The sequence below is a fragment of the Astyanax mexicanus genome, chromosome 13 (genome assembly GCF_023375975.1).
Source record: "Astyanax mexicanus isolate ESR-SI-001 chromosome 13, AstMex3_surface, whole genome shotgun sequence".
Taxonomy (NCBI): Eukaryota; Metazoa; Chordata; class Actinopteri; order Characiformes; family Acestrorhamphidae; genus Astyanax; species Astyanax mexicanus.
Window position 1 is genome coordinate 29,838,571 of NC_064420.1, and position 18,930 is coordinate 29,857,500.

At 40.8% G+C, this 18,930-nt stretch overlaps 1 protein-coding gene across 3 annotated transcripts in view; it reads left to right on the forward strand.

The window, feature by feature from the left end:
- Positions 1 to 18,930, forward strand: part of ndrg3b (ndrg family member 3b) — a 106,636-nt gene that overhangs the window by 42,049 nt on the left and 45,657 nt on the right. For 2 of the 3 annotated variants that reach the window (XM_007250757.4, XM_007250758.4), the window contains exons 2-3: positions 8,085 to 8,156; positions 12,340 to 12,372. The exons of the other annotated variant lie outside the window; for it this stretch is intronic. In XM_007250757.4, coding sequence (XP_007250819.2) covers positions 8,100 to 8,156; positions 12,340 to 12,372 — 90 coding nt within the window. In that variant the 5' untranslated portion in view covers positions 8,085 to 8,099. The remainder of the gene's footprint in view (positions 1 to 8,084; positions 8,157 to 12,339; positions 12,373 to 18,930) is intronic. 3 annotated transcript variants of the gene reach the window in all.

The following is an 18,930-nucleotide window of genomic DNA, read 5'->3' on the forward strand; positions in this document are numbered from 1 at the left end:
GACAACAGAAGACAACATATGTAAGATTTAAACACTAAAGAATATGTTTTAATATATAATGAGCTGATGAACAGTGAGTATTGGAGTTGTCTTGTCCCTTATCTGGTGTGTTTACATTTCTGGAGATGCGGTGATCGAGTCAGGTGTGTGAGCCCATTTTCCCTCTCACGGGGTGTAGTCTCCTCCATCACACACTAATGATGTTGACAAATAGTTTCAAACCTACACAAGTTCCCAGTCTGTCAAATGAGACAAGAACCAGTAAGATGTTTGACGTTGGTTGGATGGCTGTACTTCTGTTCAGCTCCGCTCCAGCTCATGGTGGACTCACTGTCTCGTTTCACATTCATCCGACTGAGCATGGCACGATGAGCAAGGTTAACGCCGAGGGCCACAGAAGTGCAGTTCTCCTCATTCCTGTTCTGTTGTATCCTTTCATATGATGATGAGGTTATGGTGAGGATTGGAAGGAGAGGTTTTCTGACAGTAGAGCTTAAAGAATAGAAGGTCTAGGGTCTGTGAAACACTCAGATGTGTAACAAACCCCAGCCTCTGGCAGCACGTCTCCCACTGTGAGAAGTGAGGGGATATGTCTGCGTCTGTCTGTCATGTGGAAGTCAGTGTAGCATATGATGCCAGATGACTAAGTACTGCTGTGTTTGATCTCAGCTTGTTTCAGAGAATGCCAGATGCAGAGTCTTAAGAAAAAAATGGCCACAATATTTTCAGCAAATCCTAAAGCACAGTTACACTGTCTTGCATAACATGCTTAAGTTTTGAGTTTTGGCTTTTTACAGCAGCTGTTACTAGTGTTTAATACAGACTTGGTCAACTTGATTATACACATACATAAATTTACAGTTTGTGACCTGTTTCTCTATGTTATATAACCTGTAGCAAAAGGATTATTCTCTATATAGGCACAAATTGAGAGATGCCATCTTGAAAGTTAAGGAAACACTATCTGATGTTTCGCTCTTTAACAAAGAGTGTGTGAAGGAGAGTTGGCATGCTTCTGTGGGAAGCCCACTTCTGTGTGGAGATCTGCGCAAGTGCAATAGCCCAAATATTCAGAAACATCACGTTTTAGTGCGTAATTGATTAAAAATGCTGCAAACTGTTTGAGGTTCCATCATAATTCATCATCATTAAGGTCTACACATAAATATTCTATGATGTTCTGGTCAGTGGACTGTTCATTGTTTTATTTTTATTTGGTGTATTTTTTTGTTCATTTTCTTGTAGTGAAAGCCATATTCTTCAATGTTGTCTATACATTCATTGCAGTTCTGTTTAAATTAAAAGTAAGAAAAATTGGTCATAACCGATGTAATTTGCCATATTCAAATACTGGCACCTCAAAACAGTTAGCAAACTGTCTTGATTTGCCTCTCTTACCAGCGTACCAGTGGTTTTCTCAAATAGGTATCGTGCTTGTACAGATCTCATCTTGCCCTCTGCACTTGCCCTAAACTATTATTAACTAATAACATTCTGTACTGTGGAAACTGCAAGCTTATACTTTCTTTGCATTGTTTGAGTCGCTTATGTCTGTTCACAGCAGGACATACTTTCAAATTTTCATTTATGAACTGTTACAAGCTCTGTTATAGACTCAGTTATAGCAAGACTTAGTTACTTATTTGTGTGTGTTTTAAAAGCTTGGTGTGCATTCAATTTCTCATTCTATAATAGTGTGTGAATTAGTCTTTTCTCAGAAATAATAGAAAATAAGATTTTTCTGTGTTCAAATACTTTTGCCTCTCTTGCCAGGAAGCCAGCAGTTTGCTTGTAGTATTCTCTGTTGTTTGGACTCAGTGGTAGACTTTCCTTGAGAGCAGTTAATTGGATAAAACTGTGTAAATGGGTTTTAATATGACATTTTGAACAATAATGTTTAGTGAATTTTATTTCTCACTGTTTCGATATATTTGATTTTTGTTATCCTGGTGTACCAGTACTTAGATATATACAGTACTAGTGAAAAGTTTATGATTTATTATTTTTTTTTTGTATTGTAGATTCATGTTAAAGACATTAATGCCAAATTTCAGTAACCAAGTCTGTAACTGAGTCCGTACGAGTTTCTTAATTGTTTAAATGTGTCTCTATTTTAAAAACTTGACATCCTTCTCTGTGTAAATAGTGTGTGTATAAGATACTCTGAATTACTCTTGGCAAATACCCGATGTGATGTTCATTTTCAAATAATGGCACTTCCAACAGTTAAGCATTACTTTTATCACCTGTCTTTGTCCCTAATTTTGATGTTAGGGTTCTTGCCATATTTCCAGTTCCCCAGGCAAACTGTTTAGTTAATGCTTTGTGGCAGTTCACCAATGATGTTCTGGCTCATAAAGTGCTGGCTAAATCATGGGTAAATCATTCATTTTTAAGCCATGAGTCATTTGTCAATAATTCATTACTGAATGTAACTGTCCAAATAAGCTGTAATGTTCACAATCAGCCCTCAGCTTCTCTAAGACTCCAGTGCCATATTGCCTGGAGGAAGTCTGGTTAATGTGCTTCACCTGTTCTGCATGCGGTAAGCATGCACTGATCACTGCCTTCAGCAGAGTGGCTGTCCGAGCAACCTCCTGTCCAAGTCATTTGTCTGGCACACACACACACACACACAGTGACCCTGTCACCTTCTGTCAGCCCTTTCACTTCCTGCTGACACCACCCAAGGCCCTGAGCTCATTTTTCATCCTCCTCTCGTTCATTTCATCACCCTCTCATTACCAGCCCGTCCCTGCTACTGCCATGAGGAAGGAGTCACTTTCAAACTCGCTGCTGATGATAATGTTGTTTTCTAACTTGTAGAGAAATACACTGAAATGAAGATTATTGCCTGTGTTTGGTATTGTTTGGTATATGGTTTTTGGCCAAATGTTTCATTTTCTTACAGGTTTTCATTTGTTTTACTTTTTTTCACCACTGGATAAATATTTTTTTCCCCTTTTAAATGAAAGATCTTTATAAAACTACAATTTAATAATATTTATTGAAGACTTAAGAGGTGGTATATTCCAGGAGACAAACCAACAAAGCACAACACATTGACCCTTAGCAGTGCTTCTGTTTTAATCATGAATGTATTTTTGCAGTGCTAATTTAGTCATAAATGTACCCCAGTAGTGATATTCTGATCACAAATTTACGTCAGTAGTGCTATTTTAGTCATAGATTTACCTCAGTAGTGCAATTCTAATCATATGTTTACCTCAACAGTGCCATTTTAGTCATAGATTTACCTCAGTATTACTATTCTAATCATACCTTCACCTCAGCAGTGCGATTTTAGTCGTAGATTTACCTTAGTATTGCTATTCTAATCTTAAGTTTGCCTCAACAGTGTTGTTTTAGTCATAGATTTATCTCAGAAATGCTATTGTAATCATACATTTAACTCAGCAGTGCTATTTTAGTTATACATTTATCAAAGTAAGTATTTTCACGTATCTGCCCAAACATCTAGAGTGCTTTTTTGGCCCATTTCCAGCCTAATAATTTCAGTTGCCATCTATTTGGTGCATCCCTACTAATTTATTGCATCATAAAATATCTTGAACTCCAGTAATATGGCTGAGATAGTACTGATAATAAAGTGGAGGTACATCATATCTGATTCAGCATCAATGAAAGCTTTCTGAATATTATAAGCATGTATATATACATAAAAGTAATCCAGGAGCCATATAGCCCTGTGCGGTGTCATTTTAATTGTTGCTGTAACACAGCACATGTCTGCTGTGCAAAGTTGGTCCCCAGACAGACATTGTGGCACAGCAATTGTAGGAAAAATAGGGCTTAATGATGTCATACAGTGATGAACGTAAGACTGCATAATGGCTTTCAGGGGCATGCATGCTTTCATTAACATTCAGAGGGTCAGAATGATGAATAAAACATGGACTCATCTGAATACAGTTGACACAGACAACGAGGGCTTTAGTAGCTGTCATTAGCAATGTTAACACCGCTGATTGTGCTCGCTCTCTCGATCTCTTTATTTTTCTCTCTCTCTCTCTCTCTTGCTCTGTCTCTCACACACACACTCACTCACTCTGTTTTTTTTTGTGACCAATTTTTTATTAGTTTTGATACCGTTATTAGTTTTACAATGAGTCAACAACACAAAAAAACAAACAGCAAACAAAACCACCCTCCCCGACCCCTCACCTTCCCAGTCCCCCCCACCTTCCCCGCCCCCCTCACCTTCCCCGCCCCCCTTCACTCTTCCTTGCCCCTTACCGCCCCCTCCCCTTCCCTAGGTGTGTTGATGGATCATCATACAAACAGAGAAGATCAACCTATCGGACAGTACAATATAGAAAAAAAAGAACAAAATAAAACATATTCATATAAGCCATTAAGGGATTAATAAAGCCTCCATAGCTTGTAGTGCATCTTTCCAGGCAATAATAGTTCTTTGTTTGGCACCATGCATGCGGGCAACCGACAACTCCATTGAAATTATATCAAGCGCCGTCAAAATCCACTGATGGCGTGAGACATGATGTGGAGGGTTCCATCTATTTACCAGCACCTTTTTCGCTGCTGTTAGAGCACAAAGTAAAAGTCTCTTCTGTTGCACTGAAATGGTAAGTGAGGAAAAATCATTCAAAAGAAAAACAAGCGCGGAGCATGGAACATTATGGTTCAATAGAGCTGTGAGATCCATGGAGATCTGACGCCAGAATTTATTAACTTCATCACAAAACCAAAAATAATGCAAAAAAGTACCAAGCTCCCCTGAAGAGCATAAATTACAAATTGGAGACCGCGATAAATGCATATGAAATCGCCTTTTTGGTGTAAGGTAAAATCTATGTAGAAATTTCCAGTGTATTATTTGGTGATCAGGATTCTTTGAAGATAGACTGATAATTTCCCACGCCGAATTCTCAAAAAATTCCAGGTCTTCTAAATCTAGATCCTTTGCCCAAATAGCAGCCAGCCCAAGCTGCTTATATGAGGCTCTGATTAAAAAGGTATAAATATTTGAAGCAGAGCAAGATTGGCTACTGGGATAGATCACTTCAAGCATTGGGTGGGGCTTTAGTACACAGTTTAGAGAGGTTCTGTGTGGCCAAAGAGCCGATTTAAGTTGCAGATACCAAAAGAAAGTGGATCTAGGTAGATTAAATTGCTCACTGATGTCTTGGAAAGACCTTAAGCCATTTTCATCACAGATATCACCAAGCGTAGAAACTCCCCTGCTCTCCCATTGGGGACAAACAAAGGGAGCATTTCCTATTAACAAATTGTGATTACGAAAGAGTGGAGAGTGCTTGTGCCATTTCACATGCGAGTTTGATTGCCTAACAGTTGTTCGCCAGGTTAATATAAGGTGAGAGATTACTGGTCCAAAATATAATTTACAATGTCTAGTTGGAATTTCACAGAATATAAGATCCTGTAACTTATAGGGAGCTATGAGAGCCTCTTCTACCGAGCGCCAAGAACTCTGTGCTTGCGGGTTCAACCATGTTGACAAAGGTTTTAAAGTAAAGGCTTGAGCATATTTCTTGCCATCTGCCTTACATATCTGTAAAGTGGACAGCTTTATTTGAGGTCGTTTGCCATTGCAAATATAAGTAGACAATATCTTTGAGAGTGTATCCCAATAGTTTATGGGGGCGGGCAGAGGCAGCATATAACTGAAGAAATTTAATCTAGGTAAAATATTCATTTTTACCACTGCAATCCTGGCATGCAAAGAGGTAGGCAAATGTGCCAAATTAAGTGTATCTATCTTAATTTGTTTAAGTATCTTGCTAAACATTTTAAGGACAATCTTATTTACACAGGGATATATGTCTACCCCCAAATACCTAAAATGTTTCACCACAGGAATGTGAGTTGGTAGTGAACTAGGTTCGAGATTAAAGTTCAAGGGAAGGAGCGAAGATTAATCCCAATTTATTTTGTAGCCTGAAATCTTTCCGAAATCATTAAACAAATCAAGCAGGGCTGGAATTGACAAAATAGGCCTGTCCAAAAATAACAAAATATCGTCAGCATAAAGGGAAATATAATGATGGGAATCCTTTACTGTAATAGGTGAGCTAGGCCTCAATTTGCGCACTGCTTGAGCGAGGGGTTCTAGTGATATTGTAAAGAGAAGGGCTGACAAAGGGCACCCTTGACGAGTGCCCCTCCCTAAAGAGAACGGAGAAGAACATTTATTACCTGTAAGGACCATTGCAGAAGGGTTTGCATATAATATTTTGATCATAGAGATAAAGCGTGCCCCAAAGCCAAAGTGCTCCAATGCAGACCACAAATAAGGCCATTCCAGCCTGTCAAAGGCCTTCATAGCATCAAGTGATAATATGGCCCAACCCGTCATCGACGTGTCTGCAGCGTGAATAATGTGCAGAAGGCGTCTAATATTGTCAGCCGCTGAGCGTGACTTTATAAAGCCTGTCTGATCACAGTTAATTATTACGGGCATAAGAGATTCTAAACGACTGGCCAATATCTTTGCAAATAACTTGATGTCTACGTTTATAAGAGATACTGGCCGATGGCTGCTGCAAAGTGTTGGATCTTTATCTTTTTTAAGCAGTAATGAGATTAAAGCTATATTTACATCTTTATGAAATTCACCCTCATTTAAAGAATAGTTAAACATTTCTAACATCAAAGTTCCCAGCTCCTCCCAGAAAAATAAATAAAACTCTGCTGGTATCCCATCCAAACCTGGTGACTTCCCTTTATTCATCTGATAGAGGGCCTTTTTCAATTCCGAAAGAGAAATATCTTGATCTAAGTGAGATGTCTGTTCCGTGGAAAAATGTAGTAAATCTAAGGATTGAAAAAAGGAAGCAAAATCCAGAGCTTCACTTGAGATTTCAGATGCATATAGCTTTGAAAAGAAACTACAGAAAACATTATTAATTTGTGTTTGATCCGTAACAAAGACTCCATCATGCGACTTTATTGTTGTTATACTTGAGAGTTTTTCATTACTCCTGAGCTTCTGGGCTAACAGATGACTAGGCCTACTTCCATTAAAATAGTAATTTTGTCTGACTCGCTTGATAAGGAATTCTGCTCTTTCTCTCAGTAAAATGTTTAGCTCGTTTTTAATGACAACTATCTGTTTTGACCTAACATCAGAGAAGGAGTATTGATTGGACTTTTCTAGAGCATCAAGTTTCATTTCAAATTCGGATATCTTCTGTCTGCGCCATTTCTGCCGCCACGAGGCATAAGCAATAGAATTATCTCCAATGAATCCTTTCAGCACTCCCCACAAAACTCTTGGATCGTCCACTGAGCCCTGGTTAAAATGAAGGAATTCTGACAACTTACTCCTAAATTGAGAGCAAAAATAATAATAAGATGTGCGCCGTTCCAGGTCGGACGACCCATGCTCTTACTTTCTTTAAGGTCGTTGTATCTGAGCAGGCGGAATAAGAAGGCGCGGGGTCTTCCGCAATCCATCGAGACCCTGGAGTAGATACGGTGGGCACGCTCAACTTCAAACTCCCGGCCGGACAACCCTGGTAGCCAGACCTGGAGATGTTGTTTTTTGACTAAGCCGATAGGGTCGTCCTTCACCGCTCCCTCCGGTAGACCGAGAATGCGCAGGTTGTTCCGGCGGCTCCGGTCCTGCAGATCAACCACCATCTGTTCGAGAGTGACTAGACGCTCAGAGTGCTCCAACAGAAGTTTCTTCTGCTCTCTTTGCTCGCCCATGAGGTAGTCTACCTTTGAACACACACTTTGAAAAGTAGTCATGTGCGTAGAGAATTCTTCCCGCATAGCAGAAAACTCCGCCATTATCATCTGCTCCAGCCGCACGAGGGGATCCGCCATGTTGTACTGAGGCGATGGTGAGTTAGATTTCACCTTCTTTTTTGTCGGCGATGAATTCGGGGAAAAAGGCAGCTGTTTTCTGCTCAAAGACATCATTAGCTCTGCTGGTGGCTTAAACACGGCAACAAAATCAGGATCCAACTCGATAAATCATAAAAATGAGGGATGTCGCACCGAGAGCTCTAGCTAGCTACGACCGAGTCCATGTACGTCGTCACGTGACTCAATCACTCTCTCTGTTTTATTGACAGCTGTCAGTCGTGAGAATGGACGAGCTACAGGATGTGCAATTGACTGAGATCAAGCCTCTTCTGACAGACAAGGTAAGTGTTCTAATACACCCAAATACTCTGGTCATTCCAATTTTGGAAAAGTCCTCGAATTTGAAAATAGCAATTTCAAGGCCTGGAAGTTTTGGAAAAAGAAAAAATAACCAAAGAGTTTTTTTTTTTTTAAATATTGGAAATTTGCTCTACACATTTTAGTGTTTTTGTTTGTCAACTTAGTAAAATAATTTAATGTTTAGGCAATAAGCTAAGTAACTAATCTAGCTAATTTAGTCATTATCTAGCTGGCTGTGTGGGTCCTACTCCAATTGGAGTTTCAACTTCAGCTGTAACTGTAAATTCAGTCAAAAAATAAGGCAAAGATGCAACAAATGGAACTGCAGAATGTCTGCACTGTTGTTTTAAAGATCGTATGGTCATAAAAATTTGCTGTGGAAGTAGGGAAAAGTCATGAAAAGGTCATAATTTCTTGGTTAAAGTCGCCGAGTGGTCCAGCGGTCTAAAGCGCTGCCACTATGAGCGGGAGGTCGCAGGTTCGAGCCCCCGCTCATGCAGCTGTTCCGTCAAGCTGTCAGCTCTCAGAGGGAGCGAAATTGGCCCTGCTCCCCTGGGTGGGTAGATGGCGCTCTCTCCCCACATCATGTGTGCAGCACATCATGTGTGATGTGTGCAGCACAGGGCGTCTGTGAGCTGATGTACTGCAACCGAGTCGCTGCGCTTTCCTCCAAGCGCGCTGGCTGCTCGGCAATGCTGCATCAGCAGCAGCTCGAAAAGAAGCGGTGGCTGGCTTTGCATGTATCGGAGGAAGCATGTGTTAGTCTTCACCCTCCTGGTGTGTTGGGGCATCACTAGTGATAGGGGGAGTCCTAATGAATGGGTTGGGTAATTGGCCATGTAAATCGGGGAGAGAAATGGGAAAACATTTAAATAAAATTATATAAAAAAAAAATATTAAATCGTATGAACCCTGCGGACTGTTCCACAGATAATTATAAAAAAAAAAAAAAGAATGTTACTAGCCTCATTATAGTGCTTTAAATCCACCCCACTGTATCACACTGAGTCTACTGGTCTACTTCTACTTTTCAAGGCTGCCAGGAAACCGTATCATAATCGTAATCAGATGATCTTTCCATTTTTTTTTTTGTAATTTATGGCAAACCACATAATTCTGCGGTCTAGTACTATAGAGGAAACATTCATGTTCACTTGCACAAGTAATATTATTGTAATATATAACAAATAACTTCACTAATACTTTTGGATTTGCAACAAAACTTTCAATAGTTTCAAACTCATTCTCTCAGTCACTCTTAACTCGTTAACACTGAGCTGAGAAAACTGAGAAATTGTTAGCTTCAGAACCTTAGCTAACCTAATCGCTAAAATACTATATATGATTTTTTTAAGGCCATATCACCCACCCCAAGTACATAATGTTTTACAAACAAAGTAAGAAGTCTCTCACCAATAAATAGAAAGATATAACTGCACAAACATTAATGATAAAGTCTATCTAAGCCTTTTAGCAAGTGCAGTATCATAATTTCTACATGTGGCAACCCTACAGAGGAAGAATAAAATAACTTATTAGCTTTTAATAAGAGTTTGTTGGTTCATTTATTATTTGATTTTTGCCAAAATGTAAAGGAAAACTGGTTGATTCATGCTTTCAGAAAATTCATTATGATTAAACTGGCTCTCAACAGGACCGCTCCAGTAAAGAAAGACCAAGAGTGAACTCTATTGCACAGGATGTGTACATCAGAGTTACTAGCCTCATATAAGAGCTGCCTAAATGCTTCTCTGCCTGTTTATAGTAATTTGAGAGTTTGAAATGCAGTCATGTAAAAATTAAATGCGACTGGTTTGTTACATAAACCCACACAGATGTTAGAAATAAATGAAACCTAATATGCCGATAATGGTATTCAGTATGTATATATTTTTTTTGTTTTACACCTTTCACATTTTTATAGTGTAAAACTGTGTATAGGATTGTCTGTACACATCATGTACACATTAGAATGATCTAAGCTAATGCTGTTTGTAAAGGAATCATAATGTAGGCTTTAGAAATCCAAACTGGAACAAATTACCAGCTCCCTGGAGTTTCCAGCATGCAGCCGGTCCCTAGTAAAATTCACCTCATTTCCCCCTGCACCATTAAACGCCACCGCCCCTCAATCATCTCGCTCTCATGCCCCCCAATCTCATAAGTCTGATTTGCATTTCAGATCGATTTAGACTTTTCGCCCCTCAGGTTCTGCGGAGCTGCTGGTTACCAATGGATACCAGGCTTCCTCTTTGCCAAGCTCCAAGAGCTGTGCTGGAATCAGACGAGAATGATCCACTATATTAGGATCATTTGAACCCAGACACTTATCCATCCATCAATCACAAAGCGCAGGTGTAGAGAATGATTTGATCATCGGTTGAGAAATGTGGAGATGAGCTGATGCTCGATGTAACCTCTTTAGTCGAGGAGAAGAATGCAGTAAATAGGCTGGAAGGGGAGACTAAACTCTTGTGCAGTGAGCTGTGAGCTTATAACAAGCTTACCGCTCATTAGTAGGCCTATATGTTTGGTCATTCATTATGCTAAAAATAGCTTCATGCTAACGCAACAGGCAAATCCCCATGACCAGACTAGAGGAAATTAGCTTTATCTTAGTAGGACTAATGTGAACAAATGCTACTTTTGGAGCAGGTTAGATGGTTTGCGTATTTATTCAGCTTTCACAACTTAGGCTAATCATTACTGTGTCTAACCTTTTAGTTTATACAAGCTTGTAATGGTTATGACTTAACACGTTTTCAGAAATCTTAGAAATGAGAAGGGTACCATCATATAAGAGCAGATAAATATTTTAATAAATCCAAAAAAGGTAAATAACCAGTACTGCCCCCAAAGGTCAGGGTAGGAATTGCAACTACAAAGAAAAATGTGACTGCTGTCACAAGCTTAAGTCCCATGCAGGGTTTAAGCAGACCACTTTTTTATATACACATATTTATATACTCAAATAAAATCCATTTCAAATCATGTAGACATCACTGCCCACATACTTTTATGCATTATTTACCTTGCCATGGTTGTTTAGCCATACATTTAGTTAACTGCAGAAACTGGCAACAGTGGAAGAGTGTTAGACCGTATAGGCTGCAGTCGATGAAGGGCAGGTCCTCAGTAGGTCTGTCTTGTGAAGGTATGCAATAGGTATTTTCCCAAAACCCCTAAACAGGGCTCCGATACCAGCGTCCGACAGTAAGTCCATCTTGATGTCAAAAAGATCATAAATCCAACTCAAAGTATCCACAATAAGAGCATTAATCTGAGGTCTGGATGTTGGATGATGCCCACCCATACACATCCCCCACTCTCAAACTCCTCCCAAAAGTATTGGTTGGATCACAGTCATTCCAGAAAACACAGTTCTAGTCCACAGCTCAGAAATTACATGTCCTATTCATTTGGCACCCACAACACCTCACAACATAAACAAAGTTGGGCAGTGTTGTGGGTGCCAAATGAATAGGACATGTAATTTCTGAAGTTGTACAGGCATTTAACATTCCTCAACCCACAGTGTCTCTAGTGTACTGGGAATATTTCTTAAGCACTTTCCGAATAGGATTAGTTTCTTAGTTTCTTAGTTCAGAGTTTTTTGGCTTACTCAGTCACACGAGATCACGTTCAGTAGCTCCTCCATTTTCACTCACTGTTCTGTTAACGTGGATCTCCATGAAAACGCGTGCCCAAAGTGTAATTCCGGTGCATCGCAGTGAATGAATAGCTATTTTATTAAACACAAGGTGACGAAAGGGACCCCCATAAAAAAGAAAATTACCCCAGGACCCCTTGAGAAACTAATCTCGTTCGGATAGGGGTTTAGAATGCATTTTAAAAGCTCTACTACTCACAGTGGACATGATGGCGATGATCATGACCGGCGGCATCTGGCTAGAATTGTCCATGTGTACTCTCACAACGGTGGAATTCAGAAATCCCATCCATATTTAATTCAGGAGACCCCGGTCAATGGAGCATTCTTCAGCTTTAATGCGATGTGGCAAAAAAAAAAAAGTGTTTAAAAAAGCTATAATAAAAATGTAATGTTAGAAGACATTTGATTGTTAGTATAAAAAGATCTGAGAAACAGAGTTATTCTTTTTTATTCTCATCTCATACTTTCTCTTTTTGTCGCTTTTCTTACAGAATGGCCGAAACTTCCAGGACTTTGACTGTCAAGTAAGTGAAGTTTTCTTTTTTTTTTTTTGTTCATCAGAGTGCGCAGATGTCAGTCCATCTGATTGTGGTTCATGCCTCCAGTGACAGAGCCTCAATTTTGCTCACTACGGCTAATGTTTTTGCCGCTGTCTCTCCACAAGTGGTCTTTATGAATTTTGCCTGGCTCACAGAGAGGATATGGATCCTCTTGCTTTGTCCTTAGGCTACGCTTCAGAGTTTGAACAGCCAGATGAACATCTGTGTGTGTGTGGGTGCGTGATTTGAAGTGTGTGGGTGGATGAGTAGAACTCTGAGAGTGGGTAGCTGGGCTTTGAATGCTAGGCTATGCGCAGTTATGATAGAAACTGGCTGTGTGTGTGTGTAGTTGTTTGAAAGAATTGAAATCTGATGACAAATGCCTTGAGAATTAGTGCAGATGATCAGTCCTCTGAAGTTCCCGTCCTTCTTTTTTCCATTATTGTCGCACTTTCTCTCTCTTCAGTGTTTTAAATACTGTTTTCATATATTTTCAATGCTTTTTTTCACTACTCAATACATTAAATACCTTACATGTATTTTTGTTTCGTTTGTCAAAGCTAAAAGCAGTTATAAAACTACAAGTGCAAACACTTACCGTATTTTTGGGCTATAAGGTGCATTTAAAAGCCCTTAATTGTCCCCCAAAATCAACAGTGTGACTTATAATCTGGTGCACTTTATGTATGAATTTTACCAGTCAGGTATTAAGCAGTAGTAAAGCCACTCTGCTGAAGTACAGTGTTACTGATAGTGCCCTGGGTTACCGGAACACTCAGGTTCCTCAGTCTAGCACTGTAGGGCGACATTTATATCCCGCTGCGGTTAGTGGCTATTGCTAATGCTGCTGCACTTGGTGCTGGAGAAACTTCACTGAAAACTCACCCTTAGACAAGGTATTGGAAATCTAAGCTTACTGTAAGTAAACACAAAGTCCCACCCCCACCCAAGATGACGGCGCGTTAACACGCAGCGGCCGCTCCGGGTCTGTTAAATGGTGCTTTTGTGTTACTATTTGTCCTTTTTTCCGTTTATTTCCTGCAAATATGTGCATCGTAACACCCGTGCACATGTTCTACCACCGCCAGACCCTGCTACAGTGGAGAAACCAGCCAGAAAACACGCTACCGGACGAGGTTCTGCAGACGCTACTTGAGCTTAGCCTGCTAAGAGACCTAGGCCGCCAGCCCGCGGTGTTTCCTGACGCGGGAGCCCAGCGGAAGTGCCATCGCAAGCGGTGCGAGCGTAAGCGTAAGCGCGGAAAGAGAGCCGGGATCCGCGCGAGGTTAAAGGCTAGTCCTAGCCGGCCGGCTATACCATCGCTCTTTCTTGCAAACGTCTGTTCCCTTGACAATAAACTGGACTACATCCGACTCCAGCGAACTACCCAGCGTGAGTTCAGAGACTGCTGTGTTTTGGTTTTTGTGGAATCGTGGCTTAACGACAACATTCCGGACAGCGCCATTCAGCTAGCCGGGCTAACCGCGTTCAGAGCCGATAGAAGCGCGGCTCTATCCGGGAAGACCCGCGGTGGAGGCGTGTGTGTTTACATCAACACGGAATGGTGTAACAACGCTGTGACTGTTGCCAAACACTGCTCTCCGCTGGTGGAGTTCCTGATAGTCAAGTGCAGACCTTTTTATTTAGTACGGGAGTTCTCCGCCGTGCTAATAGCTGCTGTCTACATTCCACCCAGCGCTAGCATTGGTGCTAATGCTAAAGAGGCTCTGTGTGAACTCTATCGAACTATCAGCGATCTGCAAAACAAACACCCAGACGGACTGTTTATTATCGCCGGAGATTTCAAACACGCAAATCTCAAGTCAGTGCTCCCTAAATTCAACCAACATGTGAACTTTGCAACGAGAGGAGCGAGCGCGTTGGATCTTGTTTACACAAACATCCCCAGCGCGTACCGGGCGGAGCCCCGCCCCCACCTCGCTTTCTCGGATCACATGTGTGTTTGGATGACACCAACATACACACCACTCATCAGACGCTCCAGACCAGTTCAGAAGCAGGTGAAAACCTGGCCAGCAGGCTCCATCTCTGCCCTTCAGGACTGTTTTGAGTGCACTGCATGGGACATGTTTAGGGAGGCTGCTACTGAAGGCGATTCTGTTGATTTGGAGGAGTATGCAGCATCAGTCACTGGCTACATCAGCAAGTGTATTGATGATGTCACTGTCTCCAGGACCATCACCACACGCCCAAACCAGAAGCCTTGGATGACTGCTGAGGTACGTGCGCTGCTGAGGACCCGCGACTCCGCCTTCAGAGTGGGTGACAAGGTGGCCCTGAGGAAAGCGAGAGCCGACCTGTCAAGAGCTATCAGAGTGGCAAAGCGCGCACACGCCCAGAGAATCCACAGCCACTTCAAGGACACGGGTGACGCGCGGCGCATGTGGCAGGGCATCCAGGCAATCACCAACTACAGGACAATGCCACCGTCCTGTGAACGTGATGCCTCCCTCCCTGATGCCCTAAACAACTTTTATGCACGGTTTGAGGCACAAAACAACATGGCGAGAAAGACCATGCCCAAGCCGGACGAGCAGGTGTTGTGCCTGACTGCAGTGGATGTGAGGAACACTCTGCGCAGAGTCAACCCACGGAAAGCTGCAGGACCAGACAACATCTCCGGCGGTGTGCTCAGGGAGTGCGCAGACCAGCTGACAGATGTTCTCACGGACATCTTCAACATCTCCCTGTGCAGCGCCACTGTCCCAACGTGCCTCAAGTCCACCACCATCGTCCCCGTGCCGAAGAAGTCCACAGTGTCCTGCCTCAATGACTACCGTCCCGTTGCACTTACACCCATCATCATGAAGTGCCTCGAGAGGCTAGTCATGAGGAACATCAAGACACAACTGCCCTCTTCACTGGACCCCCTGCAGTTTGCGTATCGTCCCAATCGCTCCACGGACGATGCCATCACCACCACCCTTCATCTCTCCCTCACCCACCTGGAGAAGAAGGACACTTACGTCAGAATGCTTTTGAAGAATTACAGTTTTGTTTACTTGGGCGCTTCCCCATTCAAAGGGAAACATGGCGACACCCTTGCTCACTTTGATGTAGGCATCCATACTAGTGCGCCTTATTTATAAAAATAGAAAATTAGAAGAAAAATACAGTAACATTTGTGTTAATCACAGCAGACATCCGAAAATAACCCACACCCCTCTACCTCAGCAGTGCTATTCTAATGTTGAGTTTATTTATTTCAGCAGTTCTCACACACATTTTACATCCTCAGAGTTTAATCATACAATTACCTCAGTAGTGCAGTTTTAATAAAAACATATCTCAGCAGTCTATTCGATTTGTAGGTAAGTGACATTTACACAGATGAAAGCAGACCGTCAATTGGTAAACAGACAAATGCTAGGGCTAAGTCTAAGTAAGCTAGCTACTCTGGTTAGTTACCCTAACTTTACGATCTTGGCCCTCTACAGCTTATACCTTTCAGCTGGAAAACCAGCATGTTGTAAAGCGTATTAAACGGATGCTAAGCAGGATCGGTGAAGCTGATTAGTTTATTTGCAAAAATGAAATTAAACCTGCCGGCTCCCTGCCAAACAGGCACTCTGATAAAAAAACGTAGATAGTGGAAGACCGGTATAATGTGGGCGTGCCACGGTTGCTGAATAAATGTGATTTTAAACAAATCAATCATAGTTTAGTATAAATTATTCTCTTTTTACTAAAATCTTTTTGTTTGCCAAATATTCGGTGGATCCCTAGTTTTATCCTTTAGCCTCATTTCTCTCCTTTGCCAGCTGCACTGTACCCTTCTTCCCCTCTGCAAAAAGCTCATGGTTGACCTCAGCTGAACACAACTCTCTACCCAAACTCGATAGAGTGGAAATAAGGTTATTTTCTTTGGTAATTTAATGCATATGTATTCAGCCTGCTATCTGTCCTCTGCTAGAATGACAACAAGGCTGTTCCAGGCTGATGGAGCAAAAGGTAGCAGAGTGGTTTATTAATGTAGCAACCATCCCTTTACCATCTGCATACAGGTAGAGAAGCAAAACCACACAGCCAAACTCTGTCCAATTAGAGAGGAAACTGTGAAGGATGTGGGTGTGGGGTTAAACTTGCTGAATCTCAGGCTATAGCCCAGCCCGGCAGTGTCGACTCCCGTTAGCAGATATTCACAGCCACATGGTCTGTGAGCAGCAGCAGCCGCCAGTTCCTATTATCCATCACTTTGCACTTATCTTCTGTTGAATATTTCAGGCTCAAGCTTTCCTGTTTAGTTTTTTTTAAAATACTCATTCAGCTCCAATACATTTGCATACAGTTTATAATGTAAATTTAAATATTTTAAATTTATATTGATCTTATATTGAAAGCCTTGCCGTGCTGCCTCATGTTCTGATCTCTGTGCAGCTGCGTTGTGACGTTAACATTTGTTGTAAAACATGCTATATAGAATTATATATACTATAATAAATAAAATTATAAAATATAATTTAAATATGTTTTTTAATAACTTATATTGTTTAAACACACATCTTTATTGATTTTGACCTTGCAACCTCATTCAACAATTATATATTTTTTTTCCTCCCTCCACCCAACCCAAAAAAAATATATATATATTTTATGAATTGATTAAAACAAATTAAATTAAAAAGGCACATTCTTCTTCTTTTTTTTTTTTATTTATTTCTATTTTTTTTTATCAAATTTTTCTCCCCAATGTAAAAGGCCATTTTCACATCACATCTCACTCTGGCTCCGGCAGCTGATGGCAAGCTACATAAACAGGATTCAAACCAGCACATCTCCTTAACATACATAGTGGCACTCGGAGCCCCCGGCACATTCTTATTTGATAGATTTTTTTGATTTAAGAAGTTAGGAAATCAGATTTTTAGTTTAGAAATATAATAAATGAATCCCAAATATCATGAAAAACACTACTTGTTTGGTAAATTGTATATGTAAATCCTTTAATCGATAAGCAAGAAGAAAGTTCATTAATTCACATGTTCAAAGAAGAACAATTAACACTTTTCCAATGTTTGGCAATAAGATGTTTTGCATGTACTAAACAGAGGTTAAGCAGGTTGCTCTCATGTGTTCTCAGAGCCAGTTTTTTCTGGTATTAGTCTAAGAATGCAGATCTCCAGGCATACAGCTTTTTTTAATTAATTTTTTTTTATTAATTCATTTTTTATTTTTTTGAATTATGGCAGAGACAATGTCAGTTAACTGTTTTTTTTGTATGTGTTACATGTTTGCATTTTCACATACAGTGAAACAGGGTTCCCTTCTGTATTTTTCCCTTTTCTGTATTTTATACAGCTGTCAGGGATATTAGAATTTAATGTATTAAGTTTTTCAGGCTTATATATGTTTTAATTACGTGTAAGTAATTTACTTCATAGATCCTCTATCCATGCCATTCTCTATCCTGTTTTTTATATGATGTTGAAATCTTACCTGTGGCATATGGGTCTGCTGTTGCCAGGTATTTAGTAGTAATTAGGAGGGGCTGTAATATGATTGCAACCTGAAACTAAACTGAAAATAATTTTATTAAATGTAATTAAACGAAGGATCATTCCATCAGTAAGACGCTTCCATGTAATCTAGTAAACTAGTGCTGTCCACGCAATAAGACACAGTGTTTTTGATAAAGAAATGGCACTGATAGGTGAGCATCGGATTCAGAGCCTGAGGTAAACCCACTGTGCTGCGTTTTGTAGCTGAAGATGCCCGCGACACACTGCTGGATGTGCTGTGTTAAAAATAGCCTCAGGCGGCTGGCACCTGTAATGGAGCGACCTGGCTCAATGAAGCGACCCCTCCAGAGAGCGCTGCTCGTCAATGGGGAGCCTTGTCATTCACAAACTCGCACGCACTTGCGCACAGGCTGGAGGTGCTGTAGAGAGAGCGCTGCTCTGGGAATTTATAGCAATGATGTCATTGCTTGGTGAGCTCAGTTGGTGCCTGGCTTTTAGAGAAGGGAAGTACAGAGGAGAGACGACGAGCGAGACGGTAGAAAATCTACCCTGTAATTTGTGAATAAATGAGTTCACTCGTTCCTAAAGGCTTTCTTTTTTTTTTTTGCTCCTCTTTGGTTCTTTTCTTTGTTTAAATATGTCCTTTGGGGAAGTGATGGAAAAAGAGATGTAAATACTGTTCCTTTTGAAGTAGAACTGCAATTAGGGGCACAACAATCTGGATCAGCCTCATTGTTCTACTTCTGGACATATGGAAAGTACTGAGGCACTATATAAGGCACATCCTATGTGTGTGCACCCTATAAGAAATGTTGAATTGCAGTGCTATATGAAAGGAAGATGAAGGTTACCAGGGACAGTAAATCATTGAATGATTACATTTTGAGATTGATATGGGCAACTCTTGGTCATATTGACTGAGCTTCACATACAAAAGTGTATTGTAGTGTGTATTGATTGTGTGTCGCATGTGTAACACAACATGCCAGTTGTCTCAGCATGAAGAGGTTCTTAATGGTGTCTTTTTGATATTCCATCCTTTTGAGTTTGAATTTTTGTGGTA